We start from the raw sequence: 27946 nt of genomic DNA, 5'->3' as shown, positions 1-27946 counted from the left end.
TCACTTTCTCTGTCGTCACATCGCCACGATGAAATGCCCGTGGCGACGCCAACCAGCGGAACCGCTTCTAGCGCGCGCCAAATCGCTGGCCGCCGGCTACCGAGCACGCCTCTAATTGTAGAGTTTGTCTTTAATAATACACCCCTACATTATAATCTCGGGACTCGTCACCAACCAGCCCCGTTTAGTGATAACCGTAAGCAGCTACCTGTCACTCAAACCACTCGCGATATCTTTCTTTCCTGTGATATACCTGTTATTACTTTGGTCTGTTGTTATGTCTATTTTTGTTTTATCTATATTTTTCTTCTGCCTGTATATATAGTACGTACATATCAGCGCGTCTGTCGTTCTCCCTCTATCTATCTATCTATCTATCTATCTATCTATCTATCTATCTATCTATCTATCTATCTATCTATCTATCTATCTATCTATCTATCTATCTATCTATCTATCTATCTATCTATCTATCTATCTATCTATCTATCTATCTATCTATCTATCTATCTATCTATAACCCTGTAATGACTGTGTGCTCGTATGAAAATCGTAACAAAATGTTGAGAATTTCTTCGGTTTCTCCAAAATACACTTGAAGCAAAAATTGAAATGTTTTACTGCGAAGATTTTAAAGCTGAGCTCAAGCCGGAGGAAGGGGTGCTCCCCCCCCCCCCCCCCCCACCCGAAATTTTGGTGAGACATGGTGCTTTATTGACAATACATAATGGAACGGTGTTTTTCTCAAATAGTCAAGGCCTTCAGCAAGTGCCCCCCCCCCCCCCCGGACTACGGGCCTGGTGGGAGGAGTATCGTCCGCAGCCTAACGAAGAAGGGTGAAGAGGAGGGAACAGAGTGAAGCATATCCTAATGTAAAGGCAGTTTCTTAGCGCTGGTGTAGACGAGGTCACATAGGAAAGAGACACTAGACACATGGGCGCTACTGTCTAGCACCCATGTGTCTAGTGTCTCTTCCTATATGTGTCCTCGTCGACACCAGCGCTAACAGACAGCCTTTCCATTATGCACCAACAAGGCCACATCGCTACGCTCGTGAACATATCCTAGCCATGTGTACTGTAGTACAGCAAAGTGGTGCTAAAGGGAAGTGAAGGCCAGACCAAGTGATGCGAGGGTGAAAAGGAGAGAAAGCAGGAGGGGAAAGGGTAAAGCACACCATAGCCATGTGTAGCTTAGTACAGCAAGGAGTGAGAAGGGGAACTGAGGGTGAGGAGGAGAGAAAGGAGGAGGGCATAGCACAGTACAGCGCAGTAGCACAGTAGTTGGAGATTGGATAAATGAAGGTGGTCAAGCGGCGAGGAGGTTCCTTTAGTGCTAAACAGTGCTTATGATTGGCTAGCCTTGCATCACTTTGCGTTTCATTGCTGAGGCTTCCCCTCAGCTCCGCTGCACGTTGGCCTTTACGACGTTCAGTTTAAGCCACGCATAACCGTTTTGAAGTATAACACAATTAGTAGAGAAATAATTTAATTAGTGAATACGTCGAGAGCATGAGTAACTACCACTGGAACTTCATCCAATATGGCGTACTATGGAAATTTATTGTTGCGGCCTAATAAAAATGACACAATTGGTTTTTCATATAGCTTTCTTCGCTTTAATGTCTTTTTTTGTCTTTTTTTTAGGCTATAAGCTCAGAGAGAGAGAAAGAGCAGAGGAAGGCAGGGAGGTTAACCAGAAGTTTGTATCCGGTATGCTACCCTGCACTGGGGGCTGCTATTGTGCAGTGGGTGCTAAAGGATTAATATGTCTGTAACCGTCTGATTTTGTGCGCCTATCTCTCTGACTGTTCGTTTGTCTTCCTACTGGATGTCTGTGTCTACCTTCGTTGCTTTTTTTATATTCGTTCCTTTTCTGCGTTTGCGTGGGTGCCAAACCTAACGCCGACTGTCACCTGCATTCACAGCACCGGGAAGGAAGCCAAGACATCTCAGCAGCGCGAGAAAACAAGTCCGCCTACATAGATGCTGCTAATGAGTTTTGTTTGCATTACCTGAGTTGTTTCCCGGGGCAATGACATTGAACTCTTATCTCTGTGAGAAGAAAAGACAGAGTGTGGCGACCTTACGCTTCTCTCTTTTTGCAATCACAGCTGCCTAACTCAGTACAGGAAGACCCTTTTGGCGGGATACTCGTCCGAGAAGCCAAGCCCCGCATAGTTCACGGATATTTCTGCAACTTCAGCAACGCATCTTTTTTTTTCTTTCCGCTGATAAGATGGTATGCCCTTTGTAGGACTGAATATCGTTGCCCATCAGGAGCCGAGTGGATGCTTGAGTGAAGAAGTGACGCAGGGCGTGTCGTTCCAAAAAATAAATAAATAAAAATCAAGGAACAATAAGAAAATTACATCTATGTGATGAGCATTGCGGATGCTGCCAACATTTCTTGTTTTTTTTTTCGCGTCACTCTTGTGCAGCTTATCTTTTCTCTTCATTCCGTGCAAACAGCCAAGTGTCAAGTTGCGTGCAACGTGCGAAACGATTTGGCAGCGCATATGCATAACAACGCGGCGAATGGCGGTTGTTATTTAAAGCAACAGCGCCCATCGTCCATGTCGTTCGCAAACAAAATGCAATGCTTGACTTGTCGCTCTGTCCACCCACTGTCGGCATTTTCTTTTCGCTTTGCTTTCCACATTCCAGCCACCTTATAATTTCATCTATATAAACAACTACCTACTCGTCGCGGTGGCTTAGAAGGTAAACGTATTACGCAGCTGCGTTCGAGGACGTGGGTTCGATTACCGGCCACTGCGACCGCATTTACGTGGAGGCGAAATAAATAAATAAATAAATAAATAAACACCAGGCTGCTCAGATTCAGGCGCACGTTAATCTCACACTATTGAAATTGATCCAGTCGCCCATGTCGAAACTATTTATTATTTTTTTTTACAAGCGAAGCTGTTCACCAAGTCGTTCCTTGTCCGACCAACCAAAAAACTATCACCATAAACGGGTATGTGCCACAGAAACTGGGTAAATCCCACTACTCCCCACTGGACAACTAAAAATGAAGAAGACAACAGTTTGCCAAACAAATGGCTGCGAAGTGACGGCGGCGAACCGAAGACCCTGAGTACGTACATCGAGAGAATATCAGGTAACGGGAAAGGCAACGGCGGCTGCGAGAAGACCCCGAAGCGATGGAAGGCCTCCGCCAACGACGACGTGCCCGTAGATTTACGAGAGGTGCGAACGCTCGGTTTCAGCGCGAGTTTCTGTCTCTGGAGTTTGGACATCCGTGTCGGGTCTGTGACTGTCTGTGGTTTAACTCGAATCTCTCTGCGGTGAGAATCAACCTAGAATTACCTAGCCAAAGCCTAGCAAATACCTAGAAGCAACCTAGAAACAACCTGTATCACCTAGTCAAGGCCTAGAAACAACCGAGAAGCAACCAGATTAGCATTCCGAATCGTCCAGTTTTGCTGTTTCAAGCCTTGCACGGCTTAGTGCAAGCTCCGCCAACTTTTTGTTGCTTTGAATCACTTTATTCAATCGTATTAAGATCGCTGACTGTACAACTAGATCGTTGGCTTCATTGAAAAAGGTATGCTATTGCTCAACATCATTAACAAATATTTTCCGTCATTTAGCAATTACAGGCCGTCATTAGCCAACGCTAACTATACAACGCATTCAACACAAGCCACCATTCCGCTTACATAAGGTTGCACAACACGGTATTCGCAAATAGTGAGCCAAAACTAGCCAATAATTTAGACACATTTAGCCAACAACCGATGGCCCTTACATAACACTAGCCGATATCAGTCAGCACTAACTGGTGAAGCTAATATGCAATTAAATACGGTATAGAGCAACACACTGCCGTTCAGGCGTCGCGAGTGGAAAGTCGGTGTAAGATATAGCATGCCTCCAAGATTGCACACATGCGCGCAATCTCGGAGGCCATGCTATATCTTAGCCCAACTTTACACTCGCGATGCCTGAACGTTGCACCATTTTCCGGACACGCTCAAGCGCCGCCATCTTTGACTGATAACTTTGCAGTTTTATACCCGCATCAAATAAACAAACAGTGCTAAGGTGAACTCGCACGCACGAAAACGCTTGGGCCGGTATATTCGACTTTTCATGACCATGATCATTTCATATTACGACATAGAAAACAGGCAGAACAATAGCTTATCAGTCCAAGATGGCGGTGCCCATGAATCGAAAATAAAATCGTCTGTTCGCGCAATCTCGGAGGCCATGGATAGAGCAAGCGAGTTGATCCGAGATCCCGCAAGGTGGCGGAAGGGTTATGAATGGGAAAATTGACAACCACCCGTTTGAGGCCCAAAGCCGTAAGGAAATCCGTGCGGATTTCTTAGAAAACAAAGCTGCTTAGTTGCAGAAACATTCGTACTACTCCGGTGATCGAACCCGGGACCAACGAAAGCCTGGTTAAACAACATGAGGTTCCAATATCGTACTGGTATAGCGCAGGTCAGCTTGAGCGTGAAGAAAAGAGGCAACAGCAGAGAAGGAAACACAGGCAACAGGTTCAGCGCTAAATGCACCAACTTGCACAATCTGCAGTACTTGTCGAACATGACGTTCACTTGGCAGAGCGACCGCCATCGAGAGGCGGCCGCCTTTGTAGAGCGACCGCCCCGGAAAGGCCTTGGTCCCTGGTTCGATCCCCGGACCGGGACGAATTTTTCTCCAATAAAGTAGTTTTTTCTTTCCTATGAAATCCGCATGGATTTCGATGAAGCTTCGTGCTACAAATGGCGGGCGGCTGTCAATTTTATCTTACATAGGCTAAGATAAGCTCGTGATATCAACTACACGGACACGGGCAGGGAATAACGCACGCTCACGCTAACAATCGATGTATTTCAGGGACAGGCAACAAGAGCAGTCCATTAGTTTCGAATAGCTACAGTCGACCACGCTCTCACTAGAGTGCCTACTGTAGTAGTGCACACACACATACGCGAGGGTTTACACAGACGCCCACGACGCACGCGACGACTGTCGGAGCCCGTAATCAGTCATCTCTCTCCGTTCTTTCTTTTTTTTTTCGCGAACTCCCGCTGTATGGGTGGGCAAAGACGCGCACTTTCGCACCACCGCGCTGTCGATGCAAACACAAACAGCAAAGCGAATTCGCTCTCGTGCGCCTGCAGTATATGAAAGGGTGGCGGCACGGCAGTTTCTCGCAGTTCTCCTTCCAGTCAGCGTGCGTATAAGCCCGACCGATGTGATAAGACAACCACCGGAGCGGAGACAACGTCTCAAGGGTGAAGCGAGACTTCTGTATAAGAGGACGGAAAGGCACAAGAACCTATAGAGTGAATGCAGAATCTTGTATCTCATCTGCACTTGCTAATACAAAGTGGTGACGGATTAAAAAGCGCTACAAAAAAGTTCACCCGCGCAATTCGGAGGTTGTGGGTTCAGATCCCACAGACGGAATGGGTGCTTTATCGTCCACTTTAATTCCTTTCAATTCAACTCATAATCATTACAATACAGTTATAAACAACAAATAACGGCCCCACATGCTTTCCTTGGTTTAATTGTCTGTTTCGTTGGTTTTGTCTTACAAAGAAACGAGCCACTCGAACAATTCCCCTCCGTTCGTACATCCGCATGCACGCAGCAAAACGGCGGGTGGCTGCACACACGAACGCAGCAAACCACACAGAAATCGGTGACGTCGCTGCGAGTCGGTGTGGAAGCTCCTCGTATTTGTCGCAGCGAGTGAGAGCGGCTATTTAGCATAAAATACAGTAATAAATAAATGTGCACCGCCTGTGGAAATAACCATGAGGCGCCTAGATTAGGTTATTTGTTTCGCTCTTCAACAGGCGGAGAAGGAAAGCGTCGTCCTTACTGAAACATCCACTACCTCATTCCAGCTAAAGTGAGTGATTGGGCCTGTTGGTACGACATAGCGGAAAGAAAACAACTCGAAAGACGGAGCACACGAAACAGGAAGACACAAACAACAGCGCTGACTTACAACAATGTTTTAATCGTCAACACCGCGTTTTAATCATTCGTAATCTTTCGCAACCTTTTGTCATCTTTGCAGGAGCACGTGTTCGTGGCTATCAACGATGTAAGAACCCGTGGTACTTGATGATGGTTTAAGATAGCGCATGTTCTTTCTAATAAAGTGAATTCTGAGAACGCGCTGTGTGGTATGTATTTTTTTGTGTCCTCGTTTTTACGCTACCCATTTCAAAATGAATAAGCATTGCCTCTTCTTTTTTTTACGTGGCTCTAGAGAACTGTCGACGTATTGAGCTCCGAACACAGGCCTTGAAAATACCTTGAAACGGCTATATAGTACAGCTGCTGTTGCCGATCTAACCGACCGTTTCTCCGTATTCCTCCCTTTGTCTGCTAAAGGAGGGAAGGTCAAAAGAGTGCTCCTCACCCAGCAGCGCACGGCTGCGACAACTGCCACTCCGTTATTTATTTACGACCTCGTTACGATAACGCCCACACGTTCCGGCTCTGTGCCGTAGTGACCGTGCGTGCGTGGGAGAAGCCCCTTTTTCAACGCGACGACGCTAAGCTGCGCAGGTGCGCCTATAAAGAACGGAGTGAGACGAGAAAAATCCTGCGAAGATTGCGGTGCCGAATGGAATGTCGCTCCGCATTGCGGCATAGTGTTTCATTCGCTCGACTCGAGGCGTCTTTTGCCACTGCGCAGTACAGGTCGCGGGGGTTCCCATAGCTTACCGCTGACTCACGACCACCCAGCTGTCTCTCGCGCGTGGAATAACGGATGCTCCGTCGTCTTCGGTACAGAGGCTGGATAACATTTACGCTAAACGCGAAGGAAGCTGATAATACGGTGGGCCCCCGTTTTCCCCTCATTCTGCCATGAAGATTCACATGCCCAACCCTCGCCTTCTGTGGCCTCCGTTATTAAGTCGAAAGCCTAGACGCCTCATCAAGCGCGAAATGTGACGGTCGGCGTGAACACCAACGATGCAAAAAGGCACGTGATAAAATATTACTGCTTGATGACGTCATCATAATGTCACAGATTGCAAAATTTCGTGACGTCGTCATGACGTCACGTAAGACGACGTGACGTTATGACTTCATCACACGACATCGTCGCTAGGTCAAACGTGGGCCGATCTCGGAGGTGGTGCTGCAAAACCACACGAGGTGCATAAAGCTGCGATGTCTCCGATCCTGAAGGCACTGCAAAGCCTCGTTAGGTGCAAAAAACTTTCGTGGGGGCAGGAAGAACCAATATATGTACAATCGACTGAGAAAAAGAAGAAAGAAAAAAAGAAAAAGAAGAATAAAATATTGATTTTGCCTCTAAGTCGTCTTAGGCGAATGCATAAAGGTCCCTGTGAGTTTTCTTTTAGATGCGAAGCATCTTATGGCGGAGTTCAAACCGGTGGTGGTGGTGGTGGCGGTGGTGTTGGTGTGCGGCGTGACCACCCTTACTGCGCAGGCGCTAACCCTCTCCACACACACCCTCTCCCACTTCCCCCTCTCCCAATTTCTCCATTTCGCCTCCCCCTCTCTCCTCTCCACTTCCCCTCTGAAACGCGGACTCGACATGCCGAAACGCTGCTTCGCATCGCCTCATAGTCCCCTTTAGCGGCAGATGGTATTATTCTTTTTCTTTCTTTTTTATTTCTTTTTTAGCATCGACACACGATGAGACCAAAATTTCAAAGGACTTCATTTAAAGACCACTACCTGTCCAGCACAAATATTGTCCATACGTGGCCGACCAATACGTCATCAGTGGATTTCTCCCTCTCTCCCGTTTCTCCTTTCTTGTTCAGTTTTTTTTTTTTTTTTTGCCCGCAGGAAGTCACACAAGCCTTTTTGTAACTCGAAATCCGCTTGAGACTGCTTGAACAGAGATTTGGGCGTAAAAAAACAGCATGCGGGGATGAGCGCCTTTGTCCATAATCTAGCGTTAAGCCCGTCTTCGAACAGACACGCGACAACGGGCTCAATGAATGCCCCTGAAAGGAGCATTAACCGTGGTGGAAAAGTTCCTATATGCGTGAAAATTCCAGGGTACTCTTTTGAAAAAGTTCCACGCACTTAAAAAAAAACACAACAACCGCTTGCAGCTCCACAAGAAGTGTGTTCGGTTTCGCTGGTACGTATTTTCTAGCCTTTATATGGCGCCGAAGCCTCGTGAATCAAGGAATCGCGCGTTTTTCGCGCGAGCGCTTGTTACGATAAATGGAGTCCCCGGCTGTTTCGCGACCGAGCGTCGTGAAAGGCGCGCCTGATATCTGCTTCGGTGCAACGTCGGCGTAACTATCTAGTGCAGGTTTCGGCCCTTCGGGTGTTTTATTCAGCTTTATTATTTCATAGCGCGTCATGATACTCCTCCATGTAAAGAGAAGAGAAGACAAACATTCTTTACTGATAGCAGTGTCTGTCTAGTCCTTCGGTTTTTGTTAGAGCGTTAAGAAGTTTGAAAGCACCGAAGACTTGTAATCTGTGGCTTCGCCATAGATTACAAGTCTTGGGTGATTACAAGCCTTCGATGCCAGTCCTCGAAGCCATAGATTACAAGTCTTGGGTGATTACAAGCCTTCGGTGCTAGTCTTCGAAGCCATAGATTACACGTACCGCATAGATTGTAAGCACCATAATTAGAACATGAGGCGTAAGTTGACTTTATGACACAACTCTGGAAGTGTACCGCACGCTGAAACTTGCTTAACGGCAGCTTGACCTCTCCTACCTCCCCGCTAAATCTGGCAGCAAAGCAGGGTGATATAGTTAATGTGCACAGGGTGTTATTAATGTGTACGGGATTACGGCACTGCCGTGCTAGCTAAGCAGCCTTGGCGTCGCGCGTCTTATCTGGAGGGCACGGGTTCGATTCCCGGCGACGGCGGCCGCATTTCGATGGAGGCGAAGTGCAGGAACACTCTTGTATTAACTTAGATTGAGGTGCACGTTAAAGAACCCCTGGCGGTTAAAATTATTCCGGACTCGCCTACTACGGCGCATCGCACACTCATGTAGCGATTCGTATCATATCGTGTCATATGAACAGTACCATATCGTGGTTCTGACGCGGGAAAACCCAGGAATTATTATTCTCACGGAATAGTCCAGATCCCCGAATTTTTGTTCCCGCGTAAAAATAAATATCGTTTTTCAGATAGCTGGCTCTAATAAGGCCGACCTTCAATTGTAAACAAATAAACAACGCCAAAGTGCATGCCTTCTTATCCCAGCCCAATAGTTTACAGTACTGTAGCATCGAAGATGTTCCCACGCCATCGGCCACTACCACGTGCCAGATATCAACCGCTGACTGCTTATCTCCACCTAACCCAAACCCAAGGAAATGTTAGCGTCGCTGGTTCCCACGCTTTACCCGGTTGATTCCGCGAGGCAGCGTGACTTGAAGTCAATCCGGATGCAGCGCAAGTGGCGAGGATGATAACCTCCAGCAGCGTCTGGGCAAATACCACAGCTTCTAAGTTCTAATGCGAGAACTTCAGCGCAAAGAATAGATGAGACAAGCACGGTTGCGCTGAAATTTTCGCCTTAAAAGCTATGCACCTAGGTCCAACTGAAGTTTTATTCAATACTACAGCGTTTCCAACAAATAATAATATTTATTATTAAGGCGAAAGCCTTAGATGCCTCATCAAACGCGAAAATTGACCGTCGGCGGCGTCGGTTAACAACACGAGTGATGCAAAAAATCCTGACAATGTGATGGCGTCACCCTGTGACGCCATCATGACGTCACATATCGTCAAAATTTGTGACGTCATCATGATATCACTCTCACGTAACGTGACGTGACGTCCGCATGATACCGTCATTTGTCGTTTGGTGAAAGGTGGGGACGATCACGGAAACACTGCAAAAACCGTGCCATGTGCAGAAAGTTCGCAATGCCTCCGATCCAGGGGGCAGTGCGAAAACCACATTGGGTGTAGAAAGCTTTCGGTGGAGGATCAGCGCAACTGGCAGAGAAGAAAAAGACGCAGAAGATGGCATTCGCTTGCGAGCCGTCTTCGGCAAATGCATGAGAGTCCGTTTGACTTTTGTTATCAATATTATATTACGAAATATCATTACAGTTGTCTCGGAGAACTTCAAGCACGGTTATTGGGCAAACGTCAAGTGCTTGAGGTTATTACCTGAACTGGCTCTAAACTTCGTCTCTGTACGACTCTAAACTGCTCCTGAAACTATTGCGAATTTATAAATTTCAGCAAAATATCCTGTCACGATGTGATTGATTATGATATATTTGATGTGATTATGAGGGACGCCGTAGTGGAGTAGATTTTGACCACCTGGGGTTCTTTAACATGCACCTATATCTAAGTACACGGGCCTCAAGCATTTTCACCTCCTTCGAAAATGCGGCCGCCGCGGCTAGGATTCGATCCCGCGACCTTCGGGTCAGCTGTCGAGCAGGATAACCACAAGACCACCGTGGCGGGTTGCCAAAGCGAAAGAGAAGCATTGCTCGGTCAAACAGAAGCTACTGTGACTATTGTTTGTGGTGCGCACGCATTGATGGCAGAAACGTGTAGATTGTGTTGCGTCAGGGTGTGCCCACCGTTAACGCCACAGCGCCTTCGCTGTAGTGAAACGTGGGCTCTCGTTTGCATGTGCAGCCCGGCCCGCACAAAACAAGCGCCGTCAGGTCACCCCCAACAACCGCGGGCACACGGCTCGGGCGTTGTCCTCTCGAGGCACGTGCGCTGCTGAAGGCGCCAGCATGCCGCACCATCTATGCGGTATACGACGACCATGGTTTAATCGTTGTAGCCTCGCCTTTCACCTGCTCTCCAGCGCCCCATTCTTTTCCTCTAATGCGTTGGCGAATGTAGTTCTCTGGATACAGTAAAGTGTGACCAGGCTCTAAGGCAATAATGTGCGCTATAATATATTACCGTTATCGAGAAGTTTGGGAACGAGAACAGCCTCATTCCTGCGTGAGGCTCGACCCTGCGCAGTTCAACCGCGGTGGTCGTGATACCAATGAACGCTACAACTATCAAATTTGGGAAAGCTCACCGAACACGATCGATGGCAGCAGAGCTCACAGTGCTTCGTGCCGCGCTGCTTTTTTGTTCGTTTTTTTAGTGACTAAATGCTAAAAAAATTGGACGGTTTTCTGCTATTCCAAGGCAGTATTGCAGTCTCTACTGTCAACTTTACGCCGGTTGGTACTTGCGAGTGCAGAGATGTTACACCACATAACCGAGAAAGGACACCACATTACGTTTCAATGGCTGTCGAGTCACCGTAAGATTATCGGCAATGAACTGGCCGATTAAGGTGCCCGTTGAGCCCATACAGAAGACCACGACCTATTGATACCTCTTTCTAGGGCAGACGCTGCTCCGAAGCTCGGCATGCTCGCTCGCCAATGCACCACGCCACATTGGAATGAACCGCATTTCACGCATGCACGATTACACTCCCTTGATCCAACATTAAACCTTCGACTTCCATCAAGACTCCGCCGAGGGGACGCTACCGTTCGTTGTAGGTTATGGTTGGGGAGCCGCGTTTACCCATTCATTTGCGTTCCGCATGGGCATGACCGCCACCGCCGTGGACACTGTGGACACTGTGGCCATGAAGAAACGATTCGACATGCTCTGTGCGACTGGCCGGAGAGACAGACACACAGAGACAATCTCTCTATAATGATCTCAACATGTTAGACGACCAGCTTCCTTCGTAGAAAAGAACATTATATACTCCATCGTAACAGTGTGTGTGTGTGTGTGTGTGTGTGTGTGTGTGTGTGTGTGTGTGTGTGTGTGTGTGTGTGTGTGTGTGTGTGTGTGTGTGTGTGTGTGTGTGTGCGTGTGTGTGCGTGCGTGCGTGCGTGCGTGCGTGCGTGCGTGCGTGCGTGCGTGCGTTCTTACTGAAAGAGAAGACAGGGGTTAACACCCCTGTCTTCCTCTGCTCTTTCTCTCTCTCCCTCTCTCTATGTTTGACATCATTAGACGTTCGGATGAAGCTGCGTCCACCTGCGTAAACGTAAGCTCCAAGTTGAACTAATGCGGCGATCTGGGCGAGGTGGTATATTAACATCTTCGCTCGCGTCGTCCGTTTCTCGTCCTTAGTCTGTGCTGCGCTGCACGTTTACCCAAAGTTGAAACTTCTCTTCGGGTGTTGTCAATGCACTGAAGTGATTACTGGCACTGTGGCCCTATTTCCTCGTTTCGATTTATTGTTGTCAAGAGCCAACCAGTTGCTGAGTTCGCAAATCAAGCTGATAGTAATTTCGCTCCCCTAACATCCCAGTCCCTTCGGTTACGCCATTGGAGATGCTAATAGCGTCCATCCATCTATCCTTCCATACAATGGGTTCGACAACGCTGGCGGTGGCGATACCTTAAAAGAGATGCTCACGTACTCTTGGCGAAAGTACCGGATAAAAGAATACCGGATGTTCAAAGTTAGTGCAGAGTCCTCCACTACGTACGCCGCATAATCATATAGCGATTCTGGCACGTTGGACCTGAAGATCTAATGACACTGAGAATTTGCGTACTTAAGGGAGTTATCAGCGAAAATCCGAGTTTCCGGTCGGCATATAACCTTAGGCTCATCAGATTCTGCTCATACGTTTAGTGTGACTGTCCGGAGTATAGCACACAGAGACAATCTATTTGCCATGCTTTCAACAAGTTGGACGACCAGCCCCTATCAGAAGAAAGACTACTACGCCATCGTCCGGACATAACGTCGCAGAAGAAGGCTTTACAAGCACTACTAACCTTCCTGCGATCCACTGGCCTGTCAGAGCGCCTCTGAGCAGAACGCTCTCGTGTGTGTGTGGTTGTGATTGTTTTTTTTTTCTTATTATTTATTTTCTCTCTCTCGCTTTCAACCCCCTATTCCCCAACCCCAGTGCAGGGTAGCATACCGGATACAAACTTCTGGTTAATCTCCCTGCCTTCCTCTGCTATTAAATGCGAAGCATTTCTTAGCGAACTTCTGCGACTTTGACCGTATCTATCTATCTATCTATCTATCTATCTATCTATCTATCTATCTATCTATCTATCTATCTATCTATCTATCTATCTATCTATCTATCTATCTATCTATCTATCTATCTATCTAGCCGCCTACGACTTCGTGCTCTCCTGGTCGCTTGGTTAATCGAATGTGCACCAAAATTGGTATGGCGTAACATGACTGTATGACGAACATAAATGACAAGTCATAACATGAAAATCATGACACGAATGTCATGTACAGCATGATTTACATGCCACGCTCATGGTGCGCTGGCGGCCGTTTCGCTATAGCTTGATATACACCAAAATTGGTATCTTGTGACGTGACTGTGTGACGAACATAAATAACACGAGTTAACATGAAAATCATGACACGCATGTCATGTACAGCATGACTTACGTGCCACGCTCATGGGGCGCTGGCGGCCGTTTCGCTAGATATTGATATGCACCGAAATTAGTATCTTGCGACGTGACCGTGTGACGAACATAAATAACACGAGTTATCATGAAAATCATGACACGCATGTCATGTACAGCATGACTTACGTGCCACGCTCATGGGGTGCTGGCGGCCGTTTCGCTAGATTGATATACACCAATATTGGTCTCTTCCGACGTGACCGTGTGACGAACATAAATAACACGAGTTATCATGAAAATCATGACACGCATGTCATGTACAGCATGACTTACGTGCCACGCGCATGGGGCGCTGGCGGCCGTTTCGCTAGATTGATCTGCAACGAAATTGGTATCTTGCGACATGACCGTGTGACGAACATAAATAACACGAGTTATCATGAAAATCATGACACGCATGTCATGTACAGCATGACTTACGTGCCACGCTCATGGGGCGCTGGCGGCCGTATCGCTAGATTGATATACACCAAAATTGGTGTCTTGCGACGTGACCGTGTGACGAACATAAATAACACGAGTTATCATGAAAATCATGACACGCATGTCATGTACAGCATGACTTACGTGCCACGCTCACGGGGCGCTGGCGGCCGTTTCGCTAGCTTGATATACACCAATATTGGTCTCTTCCGACGTGACCGTGTGACGAACATAAATAACACGAGTTATCATGAAAATCATGACACGCATGTCATGTACAGCATGACTTACGTGCCACGCTCATGGGGCGCTGGCGGCCGTTTCGCTAGATTGATATACACCAAAATTGGTATTTTGCGACGTGACCGTGTGACGAACATAAATAACACGAGTTATCATGAAAATCATGACAGCATGTCATGTACAGCATGACACGTGCCACGCTCATGGGGCGCTGGCGGCCGTTTCGCTAGATTGATATACACCAAAATTGGTATCTTGCGACGTGACCGGGTGACGAACATAAATAACACGAGTTATCATGAAAATCATGACACGCATGTCATGTACAGCATGACTTACGTGCCACGCTCATGGCGCGCTGGTGGCCGTTTCGCTAGCTTGATCTACCCCGGAATTGGTCTTGCGCGACGTGACTGTGTGACAAACATAAAACACGAGTTAACGTGAAAATCATGACACGCATGTCATGTACAGCATGACTTACGTACCACGCTCATGGTGCGCTGGCGGCCGTTTCGCTAGCTTGATATACACCAATGTTGCTCTCTTCCGATGTGACCGCGTGACGAACATAAATAACACGAGTTAACATGAAAATCATGACACGCATGTCATGTACAGCATGACTTACGTGCCACGCTCATGGGGCGCTGGCGGCCGTTTCGCTAGATTGATATACACCAAAATTGGTATTTGCGACGTGACCGTGTGATGAACATAAATAACACGAGTTATCATGAAAATCATGACACGCATGTCATGTACAGCATGACTTACGTGCCACGCTCATGGTGCGCTGGCGGCCGTTTCGCTTGCTTGATATACACCAAAATTGGTATCTTGCGACGTGACTGTGTGACGAACATAAATAACACGAGTTAACATGAAAGTCATGACACACATGTCATGTACAGCATGACTTACGTGCCACGCTCATGGTGCCCTGGCGGCCGTTCCTCTAGGTTGATCGACCCCCAAGTTGGTATTGCGCGACGTTACTGTGTGACGAACATAAACAATAGGAGTTAACATGAAAACCATGACACGCATTTTCCTCAATGACATACAAGACTATGTATGCAGCTGTTTGCTGCCTGCTTCGCATTACATCGATTCCCACAATGCGTGGGATCTGCCGGCTTTTTTCTCTCTCTATTTACGTTCTTACAATAAGCAACACCACTGTATTACAAACTCTAGGGTGATGCATGCAGCTTGACGGCAGCTACTTGGTGTCTTTTGCTTCTGCACAATTTGCGCCTAGAGTTAACCAGCGCTGCCGCGTCTTGTTTCATTAATGCGAAGCCTCCTCTCTCGCAGTCCGATCGCACGTCCAACTACGCTCATTACGCCAGCCCTCTGCTCGCTTTTGCTCGGGTCCTGTTTACGTCTCACCGCCTCCGCAAAGGAAGTCGCCGACGCCCCCGACCAACGCCTTCGGCCGCATGGACGAGACCGGACTCCCAAAACAGGCTAGAGACGCGCGTGCAGTGGACGTTGCGAAGCCACGAGGCGCCGGACACCTCTTGGCACGTCCGGGAGGCGTCGATGACTGGCCGCGCCAGGACTCCGCCGCTACCAGGACGCGGCGGTGTCCAACGCCATCACCGAGGCGTCGTATCGCAAGCCGCGAACGTTGAAAACAAAGCGAAATAAAAACACAACGCTTCGCGCATTTATTCATTACACGGAACGGAAGCCGCCGCGCAAGTGAGAACACCATTCAGCCCGATGCTCCCACGTGCCTTCTTCCACGTGACGCGCTGGACAAGACAAAGTTGAGTATGGTGTATGCTGTCCACGATAACGTCAGCTATACGCACGCAGTCCGAACGGGGGCGGGATACGGGGCTTCGAATACCCAATATTAAGTAATGAATGCTACGGGCAGCGCGGGCGCCATCTTCGTCAGCAGGAGATGGCCACGCCCACGTATCCTTCACGTGCCCAGGACTGCCCAAGACGATGTGGAGATCCTACGCAAACGCTTTTTTACTTGAATTAGTCATTGCGGTACGGATTCGCAAGCACCAATATGAAGAGAATCCTAATCGCCTCGTTGAGCGAGAAAGCGATCGAATCACAGACTGAGTTTCTCTAAATGCTCCCTCACGGTGAAGTTGAGAAGCGATCAGACAACAAATGTCTCTGGATACTGAAGTGGTACCAGAAGATGGCGAACACTGAGCATCGCTAAAGCTTGTCTCGTTTCAATTTCTACCGACGGAAGATGAGCGAAAAGCGGAGAGCTCCATAGACACACTGTGTTCGATGACTCCTCACGTCTTCAGGCTTGCGTCTACCCTAAGGATTTCGCCTTGTTTGGCTTTCATGATTAAGCCATATGCCAAAGAACAAGTTGCGTAAATAGTGATTGACATAACGAAATTCGACGTTAAAATGCATCAAAACGGAGCGCTAGACGATTTGGTGCGTATCCTTCAAATTGAAAAATCTATGACACTTCCACCCCTAAGGGAAAGCTGCACGAACTGCGGAGCTTTGATTCGCCTGTGTTTCCCTTGTGTTTATGTTGTGTTTATCTGCTCCTATGTGTTCTCTTCTGTTCTTTTCGTGCGATTATGTGATATTTCCTATCTTCTTGCTGTTCCTTTCTTGTGATTATCTTATTCATTTTGCGATTATCTATTTTTTCTGTTGCGTGATCTCCTTTCTACTGTTTCGTCCACTGTTTGCTCCTCCAAGCGCGGATATTAATCGATCAACAGCACTGGCGTAGTCATAGGGTGGGGTGTTCAAACTCCCCCGAAATATTTTGCTATTTTGCATGTGTATGTGTACACGCACACGCACAAACGCGGCACGAAAATACATAAACTATGGTTGGGCCCCCTTACCACGCCCCCTAAAAAATTTTTTTCTGGCTACCCCTTAATGGACAGCAGATATGCTATACACAATGGGTGGTCCCGACTCTGGAACTCCGACCTCCATCTGGACTTTGTCGACTTGAAGCTTCGCTTCTATGTCGCCTTTGGTTGGGGGTTGCCCTCACGAAGGCATACACAACGACAATAGGAGTGACCGACAGTGCGGCATGTGAGGTCTGCGGCACCGAAGAAGACGTCTATCATTTCCTATGCCGCTGCCCTCGATTTGCCCCTGAGGGGCGAACACTTTCTGACGCGTTGCGACGAATGGACGATCGGCTACTCTCAGTGGAGATGCTGCTGGAGCACCGTTCCCATCGCTCGTCGGCTCACAAGGCAGTTAAAGCGCTCTTGTGCTTTTTGAGGACTACGGGACTATGTGAACGACTTTGACTACTGTATAGTGCTACCGCTACATACGTGCCATGGCATTTACTGATCTTTTCTATCTTTCCTTCCCTCTCTTTCTTCTTCATACTCTCCTTTCCCCTTCCCCCAGCGTAGGGTGGTGGTGGTGGTAGTGATTTGAAGAAAAATAAGACGCCTAATTTCTGCAGCCCCATAGGGACCACGGCGCAGCGTCTGAGCGCAGGGTAGCCCACCGGGCATGTGCCTAGTTAGCTTCTCTGCCTTCTTTCTTTCTTTCTTTCTTTCTTTCTTTCTTTCTTTCTTTCTTTCTTTCTTTCTTTCTTTCTTTCTTTCTTTCTTTCTTTCTTTCTTTCTTTCTTTCTTTCTTTCTTTCTTTCTTTCTTTCCTTCCTTCCTTCCTTCTACACAACGTGATTGTGCTCATAAAACGTGTGACTAAGCTTCAAAGGCGAATCAGTCGTAACTTTCCTGTGCAGTTACGCTCATCGGCTTATAAAAGATGCTGGAGGGTCTCTCACACTCTAAATAAAGGGCCGTATTTGGAGTGTATTTCTACCACACAACCCTAACCGTCATCTATCTCGCGTTATTTCCCGTCTCTACCGCCGTGCGCCCTCTACATTTCGGCCGCAAAAGGCGGCATGACACATCACTCTTGATAGCAAAGAAGTGAGCGCCAGGGTTTCGAGGAAGGACACGCAAGCAAACCAGATGAAGATCATTGCTGACTGGCTAAAATGCGCTCCGAATACACCCTTTTTTCTTAGAGTGAGCTTTTACACGTGAGCGTACCCTTCCGTTTAGTCTGCCTTATAACAAAGCCAGAACTCCGGAAAATTTGTGAACATGGTTGGTTGTCGTATTAAGGCGAAAAACTCGGATGCCTCATCAAACGCGAAGAGCGACCGTCGGCGACGTCAGCACTATAGTGATGCAAAAAGACATCATCATTATGATGACGTAACCCTACGTCGTCATAACGGCGCCACAGGTCGATAATGTTTGTGACGTCATCCTGACGTCACACGATGACGCCATCACTCGACATCGTAGCTTGGCCATGGGTGGGCTGATCACGGAGGCACTGCAGAACCGCGTGAGTTGCGGAAAGATTTCAAATCCTCCGATCCCGAAGACAGTGCTAAACCACACTGGGCGCGGAAATCTTTAGGCTGGAATCAGTACAATTGGCTAAGAAGGAAAAGAAGACTGCTTTCGCCTTCCAGTCAACCTAAGTAAATTCATTAGGAACCGCGTGACTTTCTCGTTTCATAGCTATCGAGCGCATCGGCGTTCGCAGGGTTTAACACGCCGAGAGGCTCTATATATATAGAGCAACCAACGTAACGCGACGTCTTATCGCTTGCTACACCGAGTCCCATACATCTTCCCAAGCTCTCCATTCTCCAACATTTAGGTTCATATATACGCGGACACACACACACACACACAAAAACTAAAGATGCTCGAGTTATACTTGGCCGATTTCAAGTGAGGCTTCATGGTCAGCGTGACATAGTTGGAACACTTCTTTGTGCCTCTCTGCTTACATCAGCATCGGTGTTGGAAGATGGAGTGCTTGGGAAGATGTACGGCGCTGGTTGTCCGGCCGTCAGAAGATGGATCGACAATGCGCTGTGCGTGTAACCGGCAACGCCGCAAAATTCCGCAGCATAGCCGCGAGCACCATGAGCACTGAACGGAATGAGAGATAAATTGTTCGTGCATTTTTCATCCATAGAGAGAGTACAGAAGACAGCGCATGACCACGACACCATCGTTTGGGCTTTCCTGCGACTGCGTGCCTGAATTCGAAGCACTAGTTCATAATCAGGCACAGAGTAAGTCAGATGAGGGCCCGTATTCACCAAAACGTCTTACGCTAGAATTGAGGATTGTTTGTGAGAGAAATGTTTCACCCATCATGTTGCTCGCGCCTGCCTGACAAAAGAAAAGAGTTCTCACGAAGGGCGAAAAAAAAAGACAAAATTTGTCCTCAAGTTTCTTTTTTTTTTTTGAGCATAATGAAAACAATGGCCATTTTGCGACGATCCATTTATGCAACATTGCAAATCCAAGGCATGCCAATCCAAGCTACGACGATCCATTTATGCAACATTGCAAATCCAAGGCATGCCAATCCAAGCTATGACGATCCCAGCCGATGGCACGACGACCCGTACGCTTATTAGCGTAAGCTATAAACGATCATGCTCCGATATCGTGAAATTAAATCAGGATAGCTACTAAACCGAGGTAAGAAAAAGGCATCGTGAAAGTCTTCAATGCCATTTAGCAAACTTGAAGCCGGCGAAAAGGTGTCAAATGGCTGCCCGTGCGGCCTGAGGCGAACAGGCCGCATGGGCAACCATTTGATTGTAGAGAGTGTAGTCTACACTCTGTTCTGGTAAAGAAGTTGTTCTTGATATGTATGTGAATATTAAAAAAAAACGCTTCAGCAGTAACACGCTGGCGTACCGCACGTTACTTGAACTTAAACGAAGCGCGGCGGAAACTGCGCTGTTCTGCGAACGAATCAGAAGCTGAACTGGTCTTACGCCAAGGTTCAAATTCAGTTTAGAAAACAGTACACGTAATACAGCAATCACACAACGATCCCTAAAATTCAACGGTACGAAATCCATGAACAGTTTGCTAAAAAAAATAAAGAAACGAAAAGAAGACATCCAGCCTTAACATGCTATGACACGCATACAAAATCAAAAGAAAATTCCTGACAGTAACCAAAAGCCGGCACGAATTTACAAAGCTGTCTCATTTTTCAGGCTGCGTCTCACACACATACAAATAACTTTACCGTCACGTGGTACGTGACGCCAAAAAGGCAGAAAAAATAATGTTCCACACTCGCCGCCATGGCTGCGATCGGCGCTGACTAACACTCCTAAGTTTAATCCACATATTATACCCTATAAAGTGGACTGGGAGATGACCGCCGCCGTAGCTCAGCGGTAGAACATTGGACGCGTTATTCGAAGGTCGCAGGTTCGGTCCCTGCCGGCGGCAGGTTATCTTCTCGTCCACTTTACTTTCTTCACATTTATATTGCAATTACTACAAATAACACACCCTATACTTTCCTTGGCATTGCTGTCTGCTAGTTCTCATTAATATTGTGTCTAACAAAGAAAAACGAGCCCTTAAAAGTAATCCTATTTCCTTCATTTAATGATCTCACCAATCTATGACTCTTTTACGCCATTACCAGTGTTCGAGAGTTTGATATCGCACCAGCAAAACCATTTATAATTTTTATGCCCTTTGGCTAAGCAAGTGTCTGAAAATCCACTGCCGCCCGCCTTCACGGCAGCAACTATTACTGACCGTGCGGTGTAAGGGTAACGGAGGGGAATTAGTGGATTGAGTATACGGCCCACCTTGCGGTCAGAATAAGCGGCAGCAATTACTTAGCCCCAAGGTCGTGGCGTTTTGCGTTGCCGGCACCTCTTATTTACCTCAATCATAGCTCGCTGTTAATGTAAGCTCACCTGACGACCCTCGCCATCTGGCGGCCGATGCACAAACCGTGACTCGCCAGCTAAGCCCATCCACGCCAGCTGACCCTCATCTAAAGCTCGCCCGTCGTTTTTTGATTACATCTGCATGGATGAGGGCGAAGTTTCGCTGCCTCAACTTTTCTCTGAGCGTCAAGAAGCAGCAACCGCCGTTATATTACAGCATGATGGCATACATTCCGCCTATGTTATAAAACTCGTAATAATGCAGAAGTCAGGAGAAGATGGAGGCTTCTGATGAAACATTCGTCAACACGAGCCTTGAAGAAGACAAGTCCGCTTTTCGAAACGTCGGCTCCAGCACACCCCCTGTTTACAAATTTTTCGTCAGAAACTCTTAATGACATTTAAAAATAACGCACCCGAGCCTTCGAAAGCTCACGATGGTTTCATAGAAGACTGTGATGTTTGACTTGTCATGACGTAGTCATGAAGAAAAGAAGGGGAATCTTTTTTTCCGAGGGACTCGTTTATGTTAGGCACAACCAAGGGAATGTTAGGCACAACCAGTGAAAGTACAGAAGACGCTAATTGTCGTCTTTAACTGTAGTGTACTAATTGTGACATAAATTTAAATTAATTGAAGTGGACGAAAAATCACTTTTTCCGTCGGTGGGATCTCAACCCACATGTCGGCACGTCGTAGAGACTCTGGGTCAGTCTCGACCACCTGGGGTTCTTTAATGTGCACCCAAAATCTAAATGAAGGCGTGATTTTGCGTTTCGCGCCCATCTAAATGCGGCTGCCGTGGCAGGGAATCAAACCCGCACCCTCAAGCTTTACAGTGCGACACATTAGTTTCTCAACTACCCCTACGGGTGATGCCAATATTTACGCAAATACACAGGTGCACGTTATGAACATTCGTGGTTCAGAGAATTGCAAGAACGAGCACGTACCCACGAAAACAACCGCGATTCAAAACGTCAACGATGATTCTCCTTCCGTTGACGAGTCTTCCTTGCGATGTCCTCGCTTCGTGTGCGCTTTTATACGAAGAAGGATTCTGGTTCGAGCTAGCTGGTTTACGCGCTCGTCCTCGTCTTTTCCATCGACCTGTGCCCTGCTTGGCGCTGCAGTATTTTAGTATTTTATATTAAGGATAAGTTCCAACGTTCCCTGGTCTTTGTCTTGTAACGCGCTGCCAGGAAGGGACAGAGACCGAGGAAACAAAAGAAACACACACAGGGTGATCCGCGAATATCGTCGGCTGTTTTTGATTGCTCACTTTTTTTTTCTCACTCTCTTCTGTAGCTTTCCTTCTTTGTTTTTCGAGATTGAACATTAGTCTTTCCAGTTTCGGAATGAAATCAGTTGTTAGTTCGCGCATCAGCCTGTGCGTGTCTCTTCCCTTTCCACGGTCTTTGTCGATTCCTGGCAGCGCGTTGTACAAGAAAAAGCCGCACCAACCGGCCCCCATTGCAGCCCTAATAGCATGGTTTTCCCTGGTCGCAATTTTGTGGACCTATTCAGCCTGTTATCTTATCTGACTCAATGATCTCGTTCGGTTTCCCTGGAACGTTATCATCCTGTGCGTTCGGGAGCTGTATAGCTGCAGACTCCTTCTTGTCGGAAGGACGTTTTTTTTTTTTTTTTTTATCAACGGCGTGCTTGACTGGGCTGGCTGGTACGTTAATAAAACAGAGCTTTCCACAGGACGAAGTGAGGACTTTGTCGCCCTCTGTCGTCTTCACTTCGTCGTGTCCAAAGCGCTGTCTCCTTCCGTTTAGTTTTTATATCAATTGAGCTAACCGTGAATGTCTTATCAAAGTTAACCTTTGTAGTTTTATGTCATTTCGATAGAGCTGCGAAACCAGCAAATCCACTTGATTCCGATATTTTCGCACTCGGCTCTTGCGCTGCGCGACGTCATTCCTCTAAACCATGAGTTATGTTTGATCACACCGTAATCTACCTTGTACTAGCAAGGCAGAAAATGTAACTGAAACTTGCGCCACTATGCATTTCGTAAACCTGCGACACGGGACAACGAGCCTGAAACTACAGCTATGCAAAATAAAGTAAAAAGACAGCAAGATTCAAATCCTCGTGATCAACTAGTAGGGAATATTTCCAGTGGTTCCTACTCAAACTGAATGTCTGCTTTATAGTAACCTAAGTATTTTTCATTCCGATTATTAGGCATACTTTTGCTCACTCTGTCCTTTTCTGAAGTTTTAAATTTAGGAGTACAGTGAAGTGAGTTAGTTGGTATTGGTTCATTTTGTTACAGCGCGACAAAGACAGGAAAAGAAGCTGAGGCACTGAAATAAAACGGAAATAAAAACTGCTGTTGATAATCAGCGCTGTGCCCCCGTCGTTTTTGCGCCTGAGATTTTCCCCCGTCATTGTCACGTGGTAACAAAATGGAAGTTATAAAGCGGTTACATGAGCGTCAGAAGAAGTTAACCTAGGTCATATATGACTTCTAGTTGCGTATCACCAGTGTTCATAATATATCGACAAGTGATTATACTGTCAAATACAGAAGCCCGGATTTAATACTTTCTCTACTAAAGCCTTCAATCAATTGTTTTTTTTTTGCAATTCGTAGCCATCATTGTTGAAGAGCACTACGTAATCTGTAGATCTTACAGTATTCTCCGTTAATCTTTATTCCTGTTTCTTTCCCGTACCGTCGCTTGAATACTTCTTCTAGGCACCCGCAGCACCCGCACGCTGTATTGAAAGCGAAAAGTGTACAATCATTGCGTACGGTCAGTTCTGACATACGTGGCTGAAAGTTGTACAATGACAAAGAAACTTTGGAAAAGGTTAGGGAACACGAAGCGCGCAATGGAAATTAAAGTGATAGGCCTGACATTGAGAGATCGAAAGACAGTAGGATGGGTCAGGGAACAAACAGGGGCAGAAGAGGCCGAGGATGGCAGCGCGTTAGATTTCGCCATGAAGTTAAGAAGTTAGCAGCCGTAAAATGGGACGAGATTGCTCAATGTATGGTAAATTGGAGTTCATTTTGTCCTGCAATATGTATATATGAGCGTTTGTGACTGTACGTACTATTTGTGTGTATATTTTATTTATTTATTTATTTATTTATTTATTTATTTATTTATTTATTTATTTATTTATTTATTTAATTATTTATTCGAAATACCCTCAAGGTACATAAAGTACATTATAGAGGGGAGGTGCAAGTACACGATTATATGTAACACGGAACAAGATACGAAGAGAGAAGAAAAAAAAAGCATAACAATCAATCAAGTGAGTACAGTATCAATATACAATAAAGACAAATAGAAAAGGATAATACCGATATAAACACTGGTTATACAAAACATACCGTTGGATTGACTAAATCCGATATGAATCTGTAATGGTAAGAAGACAAAGTACAAGAGCACGAGCTCAGAGCACCAAAGAGGAAGAGAAAAAAAAGAAAAAAAGCCGAAAAGGGCAAAATTTTACAACTCCAGGTCATGTTGATCAGAGCATGTTTGAAAAGAATTGGATCGCGTATGTCCACTGTAGATGATGGTAGGTTATTCCATTTGACTGTGGTTTTGGGAAGGAATGACTGTGCGCACGCGACAGTGTTAGAAAACGAGACCTTGACTTTATGACAATGATCCCTACGAGCGGATGATGATGTATATGTGATCTTTGCATATACCATAGTCATCACCCGACACCTGCAGTAGCAAGCCAGGCGACAAACCAGGCTAACATCTCCGGGAATTTCATTAAAGAATATTATATTTATCTGCAGTAGACAAAGATCATTTTCACCGCGGTTAGTTAAACTCCCAGCAACCTCTTCATGAAGTCCTGGAACCACTCGTTTGCAGGTTTCGACATGCCAACATCAAAATCACCGGACCTCGTAAGGCCATGTGCCACACTACGATGTCACAGTGATAGGCCCAGAAGTGTCCATTCTCCAGGACTGGTTCTTGCCTTCTCCAGGACCGGTTCTATCCTTTACCTGGTGTCACTTCAAGAGTGATTTGGTGCCGTTTTCATATCCATACGATATCTATAAGTCACATAACCGATAGAGGCCAGGTCACCGTTCAGAAACAGCTTTAGGGTGAGCCAAAATTCGCCCTCGTGTACGAAAAGCGCACCCCTCGAACGGACCTCTACCACCTGCTCCTGGACAGCCGTTTTCGCCACCGTACAACAACGTCCAGCGGGGGAGAACGCGTGAAAGGGAAGAAGGAACCTCAGGCTGCGGCGGCACCGCCTCCTCCGACGACGTCGAAGAGCGATCCGCCGCGGAAGGCAGCCTCTGCCGTGCCGGGGAGAGCCGGTCAAGGTCCTGACGCGTTATAAGCCTCCCGACGTCCCGCGGCCGGCGTCTCAGTGGAGCGCCGTGCGCCGACCGGTTCGCACCCCGCTCCGTCACCACCGTCGCCGCGTTCACCTATACCGGCACCGACGCGGACACGCACGCGGGCCGCCCAACGTGTAGTGTGTGTGTGTGTGTTTGGTGCGCCCTGCCGCGAGACGCAGCGCTATCCTCCGGGCACCGTTCAGCACTCTTCGGCTTTCGGAGCTCCCGCGGCTGCTCCTGGGGAGGACTAGGCGTTCAGTGCGGCTATACCCCGCGACAATGATGTTCATCCCGGTGGTGCTCCTGGTGTTCGCGTCGTGCGCTGGATTGTCGACGGCGCAGCGCTCGACTACGCCGAGCGTGCCCGTGCCTCGGGTGGATCGCGCTCTGATGGACTGGGCTCTGGAGCAGGGACTGGAAACGTGAGTTTCACGGCCATTCTTTTTTTAATTTTTTTATTTTTTAAAAGCCAGTTCAGATGGCTACTCGCTTTGTGACGGGTACAATGTGATTCTGCTTAGACGCGTTCGCATCGGATATTGAGCGCGCAGATTCTTCGCCACTCATTGACACATTTTTTTTTTTCTACCTCGATTGCCACATTTTTTTTACCCCAGTATAGAGTTCGCGTCGGATACTGAGCGCGGAGATTCTTTGCCACTCACAGTCACGTTTCTGACACTGACTGTTACACTTTTTTTCCCTAAAATAGAGTTTTGATAGACGCCACTGCGTAATTACGTGAACCTTTTTGTAGCGCGAGAAAGTGTTCAACATTGACTGGATTGAACCGAAGGTGCGGCAGATACAGTCTCTCTCTCAATTCAATCACACGGGGAATAAGGATGGCAGCATAATAACCTCATGGCTTTTTTTTTTTCTACATGAGCATCTTCTGAATTCTATAGAGAAGAACAACCTAATTTCATCGGTTGTAGATGCCCTGTCCTACCTCTAGGTTTTAAATAGGGCGGGCTCCGCGAAAAGGAAAGTCTCACTGCACGTAACGTTGGCTGGTAGCACTCTGTCGTGTCTTCTTGGTATCGCGTTGCGTTAGTATTGTTGTAACCGTGAACTACCTCACTGTACAAATGCTGAAAGCAGCTATCACTGCCCAGTATGTCCAGAAAAAGTAAGGAAGATTTAGGTGAATATTATATTTTAGTGTAATTATTCTTACGTCTCTTATTGAGTGATATTAATAACCTACGCGGAGATCAACGCCACAGCGCTCGTCGGAATACCGGAGATATATCCGTAATATAGACGAGTTTTTTTTAAATTATTTTCAAGGGGGGAAGGGGCTGAGATGACTCTTAAAATAACGCCTTTCTACCGCACTAAGCAACTTTTCGAGGTATTTTACAAGTGAATTATTTCACAATATTTCATGCAATCCTTCACGTTTCTTAGGGCGTTTTTGTTTTCCCGTGAGATCACCTACCAGACATGGCTGAGGCAGCCTCGATAAATATCGGTGTTATGAACGCAAGAGTGGAAGTAGCATCAACGAAAAAACAAACAAGCAAATGCTTCAACTTTACAGCTTGTTTTTTTTTTATTTACTTACTTATTGGTCGAAATGTTTCGTATCCCTAGCCCAATAATCCCTGACCGTGTTGCTTTCACGTACTTTCAGTTATCTTATTACAGAAAGGACAGAAGTTTTACCGCTTGAAGGAAGAGACGGTGCTACTTTTTCCGCGGAATGTATGTCTTTACGCAAGATGTATAAGAACAATTTGCAAAGGTTCACTTGTCAAACCCATGATATGATTAAGAAGAAGGCAGTAGTGGAGGAACTTCAACCACCTGGCGCTCTTTACCGTGCACGGACATCACATATTACATAGTGCTCTTGCACCTAAGGAAAATTACACGGGCCTCTGGCAACTCCAGCATATCAGGGCGATTTAGGGCCATTTCTGATACAGATATTTTCTTTGTTCTCGTTTTCTCATGGGTTCTGTTCGCGAGTGCACGGGCGTGAGAAACCGGGAAGAGGGAGGAAAGAAAATTTCACATCGAAGTTGCCTTATCTTAAACAAGCAAGAGCGTTTCGCTCCCAGCCACAAAGCCGTGAATGTGGCAGGGGTGACGACTCCCACAGAATCCTATCGGACCAGTTCCCCCGAGATAGATGAGCGCATCTACTATCGCCTCGAGTACACCGTCTCGCTGCCAATGTTTTGAGATGAACACTTGCTTGGGTCAGGGTATACAAGGCCGAGCCGCCTATTCACACCAAACCTTTCCTTGGCACTCGGATCCTTACGGCAGCTACACAACGAGGCGTATTGTATAGCATTAACCTCCGTGGACTTTTGGAAAGGAAAACCAAAGCAAGAAGCAAAGAAACGCGGTAGACGCCGTTAGAAAGTTGGAATTGTATTACGCACGCGAATGTCGTCATATGGTAACAGCCAAGCGAGTTAATAAGGTAGACGACCCTGGAGTGATATCCGATGGTATTGGCGCGTTGAAGGAACAGTGTGGAATATAACAGCAGGATAAACGCGACGTATTATATTTGCCCAGTATTCGTATGTAGAAAGTGATGCACAGTTTCAATCACACTTGTCTACAGCGCTGGGCTCTGGCACCGTCTGCAGCTGCTACCTCGCGTTAGGCACAAACCTCTCTCCATGCTTTAATTATAGCACAAGGATTCAGCACGAGCTACAGCTACCTTTCGTATAAATACGGCGTCAATTTCTGCATATTTTTGCTAATTAAAAAAAAAACACGGTGG

At 46.9% G+C, this 27946-nt stretch overlaps 2 protein-coding genes across 2 annotated transcripts in view; one reads left to right on the top strand and one right to left on the bottom strand.

The window, feature by feature from the left end:
* The window catches only part of LOC119406500 (major facilitator superfamily domain-containing protein 4A), a 353365-nt gene that overhangs the window by 108007 nt on the left and 217412 nt on the right, over positions 1–27946 (bottom strand). The gene's annotated exons all lie outside the window — the stretch shown is intronic.
* LOC119372131 (uncharacterized) overlaps positions 25180–27946 on the top strand; it is a 125333-nt gene continuing 122566 nt past the window's right edge. The window contains exon 1 of the mRNA XM_037642595.2: positions 25180–25616. Within this exon, the coding sequence (XP_037498523.1) occupies positions 25474–25616 (143 nt within the window). The 5' untranslated portion in view covers positions 25180–25473. The remainder of the gene's footprint in view (positions 25617–27946) is intronic.

Source organism: Rhipicephalus sanguineus, chromosome 10 (assembly GCF_013339695.2).
Source record: "Rhipicephalus sanguineus isolate Rsan-2018 chromosome 10, BIME_Rsan_1.4, whole genome shotgun sequence".
Lineage (NCBI taxonomy): Eukaryota > Metazoa > Arthropoda > Arachnida > Ixodida > Ixodidae > Rhipicephalus > Rhipicephalus sanguineus.
The sequence above is the reverse complement of the archived record's forward strand: the minus strand, read 5'-3'. Positions and strand labels throughout refer to the sequence as shown.